Source organism: Triticum aestivum, chromosome 3B (assembly GCF_018294505.1).
Source record: "Triticum aestivum cultivar Chinese Spring chromosome 3B, IWGSC CS RefSeq v2.1, whole genome shotgun sequence".
Lineage (NCBI taxonomy): Eukaryota > Viridiplantae > Streptophyta > Magnoliopsida > Poales > Poaceae > Triticum > Triticum aestivum.
This window is the reverse complement of record NC_057801.1, coordinates 385,744,037-385,754,665: the sequence shown is the minus strand read 5'-3', so window position 1 is coordinate 385,754,665 and position 10,629 is coordinate 385,744,037. Positions and strand designations below refer to the sequence as shown.

Below are 10,629 nucleotides of genomic sequence, written 5' to 3'. Positions count from 1 at the left end.
AAAATGGCTCCCATATTCCTAACTGGTTGTTCTATAAAAGCGATTTAAACATAAATGTGATGTCAGATTTTTAGGATAGCGTGCTAGTACATGGTATTTTTATTTTAAAACATGGCAAATTCTTATATGGAGTATATCTGTTTTCGCATCGCAAATTTGGTCGTCAGATTTGTAGCGCTAAAAAAATCTGACGCCAGATTTTAACATTTTCGTGAGAAAAATATATTCCTAACGGGTCTGTCTCTGTTTTCTCGCTAACGGATCACAAACAGAAAGTCCACCCGACCCGTCGCCTTCCTTCGTCCCACGGCCTACACCGTCTCCTTCCTTTCCCGCAGAGTCGAAACTAGGAGAGATCGACGGAGACAGACCGCGCCGAGGATCCCTTTCCGGAGGAGGGCGGGTGGGCGTGACTGTCGCTGATCGACGGCAGAGGCGATGGCATCAACGTCACGGATCTTCGAGTACTTCGTGGTATGCGGGCTGGGACCGGAGATCCGGGCGCTGGATGGCCTCAAGGGCTTCCATGGCGCCGAAGAAATGTACATGCCTGCCTTCATCGACCAGTTCCCGCACTCGGGCCACGCGCTCTACCCTCCCCCGCCCCCGCAGCTCCCCACCGTGAGTCACAGATCCCGCCCCTTTCCTCCAGCTGCCTCAGTTCTTCCTCCCGCGATCTGCTTCCGCCCCCATCGTTCGAATTTTCGGTGAACGGACAAATTGGTGTTGTTTAGCATTTGATTGGGCTGGCGTGTTGCTAACTTCGAAATGGTTGATCTGTAGAGGTGAATTCGTGATGCTCTAGTGCACCGAGGTTGGAATTGTATATGCCAGTTGCGTACTCAACTGTGCATCGGTCGAGACAGAAATTTAAGAATGGCTGGGAAAATTATTGGCTGCCACACTGCGCCGTGGATTGTTGGCCTGCGACGTGATAACATTGTCTGCACACTTGCTGGCCTGCTGGGGATAGTTCTTTTGCACGGCCACTTGCTAGCCTAGCGGCGGCGGCGCGGAGGAGTGGCGCGGCGGCGGCGGTGGCGCCTTCGCCCTAGGTCAGGACCTTCAGAGATGATACCATGTAGACAAATAGTTTTGCAATACATGTTGTATTGATGGGGTGCTGGTGCACGCATATATAATTACAGGGTAGGCCTCAACCTCAATTATACAGGACTAGGAGGTGGGCCACAACTCCAATATACATGCAACACAAAATACATACTCAACATGCTGCACCATGCCACTGCTTGCTCGCCATACTACTGGGATTGTGCCGCCTCAAGATTATGCGGCCACCTAGTCATTCTGTTGATTAGGTTGACCCGATTCGGTTGGGTTTCAAGTTTGATTGATTTTTATAAGGGTGAGTCTGTAGGCACTCAGGCCAATGTGCACACTAGATTACTAGAGGCTTAACCGCTCTGCCCAACAGAGTTTCTTCTTTGAACAGTTACCTTCATCTCTCCTTGTTGAAAGTTATCATCGAAAGTTCAAGATCCTGCTATCTTGGGAAAAATGCTGGCATTCTAGGACAAGTGCCCCAACTTGCTCCAGTGGCCTCTCTACCTGGACGCAGACGATTTGATGCTATATGAACTGGTGGAAGCAGGGAATTTGGCTTCAGTACATCTGTGTGGTTGGAGATAATTGAACATGGAAGGATACTGTTACAATGTGATCGTGTGATCTATGTAGGGGCATGCTATTTTAGCATGTTCAATCACATCCCTGTCCGTGACCTTTTTGTACCAGCACATATAATTTACAACCAAAATTTGTTAGCAGTGTCGAAGTCTGTAAGCCATGTATTATTGCGGAAAAACATGTTAATGACACATGGGACGGAAAGCAAGGGGTAGGGCGTGCCATGCATTTATTTTAACTATCAATTTTGTTTAGCAATGTTGGATAATTCCATGAGAATGTTGGATAAAATAGTGGAGATCTTCGCCAGATAACTGAAAAGAAAAGATAGTAATGTGAACAAGAGAATGTGATTGATTTCATGTTATAATAATTTTAAACCGCTGAATGACAATCATGATATCATCATGTCTATTTTATTCCTAATCTTGTTTAATTGTAATCTGAACCTTTCTATCATTGTCCATTGATAACTGCAGTGTGTTTTGCCAGCGGGTGTAAGAATATACTCTTCTAGGTTGGATGCCAATGACGTCTCCACCTATCCAAGGAGCTATCCCATAGTTTTGACAGGTATGTCATGTTGGTAGTTGACATTTCCCGAACTTTGTACATGTTTTTAACCCTTCGAGTTGAAATTATTATTGCTTATTGTTTACATAGGTACCTCTTAACATAGTCATCATTTTTTTTGTAGAGGGAGATGGTTCAAAAATTTACGTCAGTTGTATTGCATTTCGGGATCCAATTTGTGAAGATATTATTGAAGCCTACCAAATTCCGGTGAATTCTTTTGCTGATAAATGCATCTGCTTTGTGTCCCATTCTCCTTGTTTCCAAGTCCTCCGCGATGCTCTAGAGGAAATATTTGTCCTTTGTTTTTCTCCTGCCGGTTGTAGGTAAACTTTCATTGTTCATGCGTGCGCTTTATAAACTATGGATTACACCTTTTTCATGGCTTAATATTTGTCGGCCCTGATTTCAGCAAGCCTTTGTGGGATATAATATCCCATGTGGTGTCAAATGTTCCATTACCAACACCGGGAAAGGATCGTGTCTTGTTTGCCATTGATAATTGCCTTCTTTCTGCGGAAACTCCTCCAAAAGAATGGCTTCCTCACGCTGATGTATGGCTTCCTTTCCATTTCGTCTTACGTTCCTTGACCATATTTCCAGTACCATTTTAGATACTCCATTTTGTTCACATTCAACTTGTAATACCAAGCTGATTGTGGTTGCAGATATCCTTCCAGCCATTGGTGCAGTGTCTGGATGTTGATAAACTAATACAGCTCTTTACTGCCGTTCTGCTTGAAAGAAGGATATTGCTAAGATCTAACAAGTCTGTTGAGTTTCACAATGCAACTCTTGACCATGTTTTAACATCATACCATCCCAGTCTTAGCTTAGGTTTACAATTGAATGGATTGTTACTTTGGAACAACACCTTAAGTGGAAGTGTTTGAAGTTTATCTTAAGTTTGCTGGACTTATCTTTTGTTTGTAATGCAGGTATACATTATTAACTCTAGTTTCAGAAGCCATATGCCATTTGATATACCCGATTAGGTGGCAGGTGGGTTTCATTCAACTGTGTTCCTTTTTATTCCCGAGTCTTTAGCGGGCTTCACAAATATGTGAAATAATTATTGCGCTTGAGGATTTCATTCATATCTGTTCCAGAAATTCTCATTATTTTATGTTATGCTCATGTGGTGAATTATCCCCATTCAACGTATTTGTTGTGCTGCAGCATGTCTACATTCCAATAATATTCTCTAGTGGTGTTGACTACATTGATGCTCCGACTCCCTACATGATGGGACTTCATTCAGGTGTTGACACATCTACAGTGACGATGGATGGTGTAAGTTGCAACATTAAATGAAGTTTCCGTTGGCCGTTTTTCTGCCGTTGCCTGCCTATATTCTCTTGGCAATACGTACTAGTACTTATTTACTGGTGGAAATAGCCTTTTTAAAGGTTTGGTCCACCTGTTTTTTTATTTTTGCTGGTAGGATCATTTTCCTTTCACAGCCGATGTGTGAATGCTTCTTGTTGCTTTGATTAATAAAGTCACAACAAATCTTTATATTTATAGTTTTGTAACCCTGAACTGAAGACGGATGTGTGCAAGGGTTCTATGATATTTTGAGAGCGAAGAAGTTTGGTTCAACATTACTAGTCTGAAGCAGCACAAAGGTTGTGGAGGAGCAACTCCACCTTGCTGCTACCATGTGTACAACACAAGTGTTGAAGGAACAACTTCAACGTGCTGCGCTAGATATCGCTCTAGAGACGAATGTAGGCCGATATGGCAGCAAGAGTTCAATCCAGAACTCCTAGAGCACAAGATCTACTCCAAGATCTTAGATAAGAACAACAAGTTCTATGATAGGTAGTGGGTACATAGTCTGGGTTCCAAAGTAGAGGCGAGGACCTCTATTTATAGGGCTTTGGAAGCCTTCACATACTTCTATTTATAGCTGGAACACTCTAGAAAACATTATTTAGGATTCACTTCTCTACTCACAGCTACTTATAACTAGAGAACTCTAGAGACAGAAGGTAGGGTAAAGAAAAAAAAGAAATACTACACTAGAGTGGAAGTATCTAGAAGTAGCCAAACAGATGTAGCATCTGTTTTTATTTCTCATCTGTTGTTCCTCATCATTCTTCCCTGGTTGTTTGGAACTCGCCTTCGAGTTATCGTCATAGAGCGCTTGTTCTGGATGGTAGAGAGTCAAGTCCGCAACATTGAAAGTGTTGGATATGCCCATGTCGCTTGGAAGATTTATCACATAAGCATTATCATTTATTTTCCTCATGATACAGAAGGGCCCATACCTTCGCTGCCTAAGCTTCCCCTTAACACCTAAAGGCAGCCTCTCTTTTCGGAGGTAGACCATCACTTTATCACCAACTTGGAATGATTTTGGTCTCCTTTTGAAATCAGCAAATTGTTTATATTTCTGATTTTGTGCTTCCAGAACACCACGAATCTCTTCAAATAACTCAGTGTAATTATCAGCAAGGGACAATGCTGATTTTGAGTTTCCCCTTGATGGTAGCTTCACCAAGTCCACCACGTGTGTTGGAACTTTCGTGTAGACAATGGAAAAAGGGCTCCTTCCTCTGGATATATGCTTGGAGTTATTGTAGGAGAACTCTTCAAGAGATAGAGCCAAATCCTATTGTCCCTTTCTTTCTCCACAAATGCAACGTATCAGATTACCCAAAAACTTGTTCACTACTTCCGTTTGTCCATTTGTTTGTGGACGAGCAGTGCAAGAAAAATTTCAATTCAGTGCTGAATTGCTTCCACAAAGTGAGCCAAAATGCAGCAAGAAGCTTGCTATCACGGTCTGAGACAATGGACCTTGGAACTCCATGAAGTCTGACTACTTCTCGGAAGAATAGGTTTGCCACATGATGAGCATCCGTTGTCTTGCGGCATGGGATGAAATGAGCCATCTTAGAGAATCTATCCACGACCACAAACACGACATCACTCCCTCGTCTTGTTCTTGGCAAACCCAAGACGAAGTCCATAGAGATGTCCTCCCATGGAGCAACAGGAACAGGCAAAGACATGTATAATCCTGTGTTCTGGACTTGGACTTTGCAGGTTTAACATATAGGGCATCGCTGAACAAACTTTCCAGTATCTCTCTTTAGTTGTGGCCAAAAGTAGCGAGCTTCCAGGTTAGCGATAGTCTTGGCCCGTCCAACATGGCCACTAAGATCACTTGAATGGAGTTCTCTAATTAGTTTGTCACGTAGAGAACTCCTTGGGATGCACAAACGATCATTTTTGAAGAGATAGACATCCTGCACCAAATAGTCATCACCTAATGGCTGGCTCCTGATGTGCTTTACTCAAACATGGCCAAAGTCTTCATCATTCTCATACAACTCCTTTATTTGATCCATGCTTGGAAGTTCAGCCTCAAAAGAAGTCAAGAGGCATGCACGACGACTCAAAGCATCGACCACTCGGTTAGTTGTTCCAGATTTATGCATGACGAGATAGTTAAATCTCTCTAGATATGCTGCCCATCTTGCTAGCATGTGGTCAACATGCTTTTGATTTCTAAAATGCTTCAAGGATTGATGGTCACTATGAACAATGAACTCTTTAGGCAGCAAATAGACTTCCTAAGTTTTCAACGCTCTGAAAACGGCATACAATTCTTGCTGATAGATACTCCATTTCTGTCTAGCTTCACTTAACTTCTCACTAAAGAAAGCAATGGGCTTCCTTTCTTGAGATAGAATAGCTCCATTGCCTACTCCACTTGCATCACACTCCAACTCAAAAGTCTTGTTGAAATCAGGTAGCACCAAGACAGGAGCTTGTGATAGTTTTTGTTTAATCTCATTGAAACTAGCTTCAACTGCTTCTGTCCATTGGAACTTTCCTTTCTTCACTCGGTAATTGGTGCCATGACAGTGCTGAAATTCTTCACAAATCGCCTATAGAAAGTTGCAAGGCCATGAAAACTTCTTACCTTAGAAATGGTCTTTGGAGTTGGCCATTCTTGGATTGCTTCAACCTTAGAATCATCAACACGAATACCGTCACATGTTATGACGCCTAGGAAAAGAAGTTGTGTTTGCAGGAAAACACATTTCTTCAAGTTGACGTAGAGCTCATTTTCCCTTAGTACTTCTAGCACCTTCCGAATGTGATCAAAGTGTTCATCCTCATCCTTGCTATAGATCAAGATGTCATCGAAATAGACCACAACAAAGTGGGATAAGAAGGGTCAAAGGACTTGATTCATTAAGCACATAAAGGTACTTGGTGCATTTGAGAGTCCAAATGGCATGACTAGCCATTCAAACAACCCTTCCTTTGCCTTGAAGGCGGTTTTCCATTCACCCCCGGGTCTGATACGGATTAGATGATATCCGCTTCTTAAATCTAGCTTTCTGAACACTCTTGCTCCACTAAGCTGATCCAACATATCATCTAGACCGGGAATCGGGAATCTATACCTTACGGTGATCTTGTTAATGGCTCTACTGTCCGTACACATGCGCCAAGATCCATCTTTCTTTGGCGCGAGTAGGGCTGGCACAGCACATGGGCTAATACTTTCTCGAATGTGCCCCTTTTGTAGCAATTCCTCCACTTTCTCCTTCAATATATCATGCTCCTTTGGGCTCATTCGACAGTGTGGAAGATTAGGAAGACCTGCTCCCGGAATTAAGTCAATTCTATGTTGAATTCCTCTCATCGGTGGCAGACCTTGTGGCTCTCCAAGTATGTTCTGAAATTCTGCCAATAAACCACGTACCTTTGCTGGAATTTCAACAGTTAGGTGCTCTTCTCCTTTTACAGCAAGTGCAACACACAAATCTGCCTCCTTCAAGTCTTCCATAAACTCATGAGAGGTATGGGAGATAGTTAACATAGTTTCCCCCTCCTCCTTAGAGGTATTACCTTCAGTTTTGTTTGGTAAATAATGATCTTTCTCTTGTTCGAAATGAAAGAGTAAGAATTTTCCTTGCCCTTGTGTGTAGTATCCACATCAAATTGCCAAGGTCTCCCAAGAAGAACATGGCTAGCGTCCATATCAACTATGTCACACAACACATTTGAGCGATAATGCTTGCCCAAAGAAAGTGGCAGGTTGCATTGTTTGGTGATCCTCATATTCACTCCTTTCTTGATCCACCCAATAGTGTAGGGGTTTGGATGATCATGAGTATCAAGCTTTAAATGGTTCACCAACTTCTGGGAGAAAAGATTCTTGCAACTGCAACTATCAATCACTAATTTGCATACCTTGCCATTCACTGTGCATTTGCTCTCATATATTTTCTTCCGTTGTGTGTCGTCAGGTTGTGGTGTGGAACATAGGAGACGCTGAATCACACATACCACCTCTTCACCTTCTTCTTGACAAACCTCTTGTCCCTCTACATCTTCAGATTCGTATTCTTCCTCATCGCCTTCACCATCATGGATAGTTGTGTTAACAAATTTCCTTAGTGGGCAACCGCTGGATATGTGTCCCTCTTCACCACATCTATAGCATTTTGGGCCTTCATTGGACTTACCCTTGCCTCTAGTTTGCTTCTGGATGGGTCGTTTTGCCTTTGGTGGAGCGGTCTTTTCTTCCACTCTATTAGGCTGACTCCTAGACGAGCCTTCGGCATGAGGATATGGAGGATATGGAGCCTTAGTTGCCTTTCTTGTCCCCACAAACCTCTCGGCTTTAAGGCTAGAGCTTGTGCTTGATCAATGGACCAGATTTGTTGCATCATTAGTCGATCTTGAATAGCATCGTTGAGACCATTGATGTACCTTGCAACTTGTTGATATTCAGTTTCAGCAAGGTTGCACCTCACTTGTAGCCTTAGAAACTCCTCCGTGTAATCTGAAACAGTCCTATTTCCTTGAGCACAATTTTGAAATTGGATAAACAGGATCTGGTCATAATCAGCGGGCAAAAATCTCCCTTTCAAGAGACTTCTCATTTGCTGCCAAGTTCTCACATGAGGTTCTCTCTCAGCCTGCGCTCTTCTTGAACGCGATGCCACCATGCACCGTCTCCTCCTTTCAGCTTGTATGCGACCGAAGGAACTCTACGATCTTCCGGAACCTCCATGACCTCAAAGAAAGTCTCCACTTCATATAACCAATCTAGGCACTCTTCAATATCAACATTTCCATTAAAAGTTGGGATCTCAGCTTTCACCTTGTATGTATCTCTTGCATATGTAGGGTTGGGTACTCTCCGATATGCGGAGAGATCTGGTTCTTCAAGGGCATCATCATATTCCTCACCTTTAGAAGCTTCAACATAAATTGGCCTTCTTGAAGCACGTTGAACAACATGTTGTTGTGGCGGTCTTGCTCCAAGATTACCTCTCCTTCTTTGATGAACATCTTCTTTAGATGAATCTCCTTCATTGGTAGCAGGGGGGGCACCCTTTCTTATCATCTCAACCAGCCGGTCAAATCTCCGATTAAGATCTTCTTCACGCAGCTCTTTGATTTGTTGTTCTGCAGCCCTCTTCTCCAATTGCTCCATTGCTTGCTGCTGCTTGCTCTCGAAGAGGACAGCAAGAACTAGTATGGGTCAACGAGGCTTTGATGCCACCTGAAGCAGCACAAAGGTTGTGGAGGAGCAACTCCACCTTGCTGCTACAATGCGTACAACACAAGTGTTCAAGCAACAGCTTCAACGTGCTGCGCTAGATATTGCTCTAGAGACGAATGTAGGCCGATATGGCAGCAAGAGTTCAATCCAGAACTCCTAGAGCACAAGATCTACTCCAAGATCTTAGATAAGAACAACACGTTCTATTATAGGTAGTGGGTACATAGTCTGGGTTCCAAAGTAGAGGTGAGGACCTCTATTTATAGGGCTTTGGGAAGCCTTCACATACTTCAACTTATAGCTGGAACACTCTAGAAAACATTATTTAGGATTCACCTCTCTACTCACAGCTACTTATAACTAGAGAACTCTAGAGACAGCAGGTAGGGTAAAAAAAAGAAAAAGAAATACTACACTAGAGTGGAAGTATCTAGAAGTAGTCAAACAGATGTGGCATCTGTTTTTTTTTCCTCATCTATTGTTCCTCATCATAGTCTGAACTTTGAGAAGTCAGGATTTTCTTCTGGGCGCGTGAATAATTTCAATGAGAACAACACACTGATTTGTAAACAAACAATGTTCAAGAGTACCCGTACCCTAGCCTTAACAAGAGAAGTTGAATTGCATTTATTTATTCTATACACCATGCGCTTAGATGTAGAACTTCTTATATTGCATATACTGAATGCATTTTATGAGAATGATGTCTCACTATTGCTCCAAGTTTTTGTTAGTTTGGCCAACCAATGCAAACTTGCGTTTTCCTTGTTTGTTTTCTCAAACTTTACCATTATGATGCATCATGATGTTGTGATAATGGCAATGCATGCAATTGCAGGTAGTGGTGGTTGATCTCGAATACAATCGGATAACAACCACGGAAGACATTCCTCCTATACCCGAAAGCGAACATAGTTTCTTGCGTGGTGAGATATTGAAACTACTACAGCCCAATGTTGTGGCCATTGATTACATGAAAATCAATCTTGGCAGTATGGGTGACTATTCTTTAAGGACCGCGACAAAATCATGGGGGCAAGATCATGATTTTCAGCTTAGGTAATTCTGTGCTACATGTTAATGTTTACTTTGTATCTGTGCGCAATTGCTAATTAATAGGATGTTTGTGCTAGCACTCCACTGAAAGTAGGCTTATAATGGTAGCAGCATTCAACTGGAAGTAGGCCTAGTGGTTTAAACAACAATATGAATAGATAAATTATAGTGCATGGCTGCCTGCACAAGTATATTTACATGAGAACGGGCTCAGAATCAGTTCATGTATACTATTTTGTATCTTACCATTCTGAGCATGGTAAATAATTGGAAACTGAGAGAAAAAGAAAATATGCTTGACACTAATCAGATAGGGAGTTTATGATTCTTTGTTGCATGGTTTGATCCTGAATTAACCCCAAAGACTATTCTGGGTCTTCAGTCATGATCTACATTTAGGACTATTTGTTCTCCAGTGGGCATCATGGGAGCTATTTTATTAGTTGGATCTTTTTTTTTTGCAGGCTGATATTCTTGAGATTCTTTGCACAGATTATGAGTGGTTACCGTAACTTCATTGTAAGTCATCACTCTAATAAGTTTTCTGACTACTATTTGTCTACTACGTTCTTTGGTGGTAACTCAAGAGGTTTGCTTGTCAGGATAATGCTTTACCAACCGGTTTCAATGCTCAAGCATTCCTTAAAAAACGGTCTCGAGCAACTAATCAGCCTGTCGAGTCCATGTCGATGGTATGCTTACAATACATTGGCACTTTACATCTTTGTATATCGTGGAACGAAAGTTGAATCTGTTAAAGTATCTTTTGGTTCCCCAACTTAGTTTGCGTCTATTTTGAACACTTTGGAAGC

The 10,629-nt window shown here is 42.3% G+C and overlaps 1 protein-coding gene across 1 annotated transcript in view; it reads left to right on the top strand.

The window, feature by feature from the left end:
• The first annotated feature begins 298 nt into the window (after nt 1-298).
• LOC123069976 (DENN domain and WD repeat-containing protein SCD1) overlaps nt 299-10,629 on the top strand; it is a 30,124-nt gene continuing 19,793 nt past the window's right edge. The window contains exons 1-10 of the mRNA XM_044492976.1: nt 299-621; nt 2,127-2,220; nt 2,345-2,546; nt 2,633-2,774; nt 2,889-2,989; nt 3,159-3,222; nt 3,400-3,513; nt 9,600-9,820; nt 10,282-10,336; nt 10,420-10,509. Of these exons, the coding sequence (XP_044348911.1) occupies nt 439-621; nt 2,127-2,220; nt 2,345-2,546; nt 2,633-2,774; nt 2,889-2,989; nt 3,159-3,222; nt 3,400-3,513; nt 9,600-9,820; nt 10,282-10,336; nt 10,420-10,509 (1,266 nt within the window). The 5' untranslated portion in view covers nt 299-438. The remainder of the gene's footprint in view (nt 622-2,126; nt 2,221-2,344; nt 2,547-2,632; nt 2,775-2,888; nt 2,990-3,158; nt 3,223-3,399; nt 3,514-9,599; nt 9,821-10,281; nt 10,337-10,419; nt 10,510-10,629) is intronic.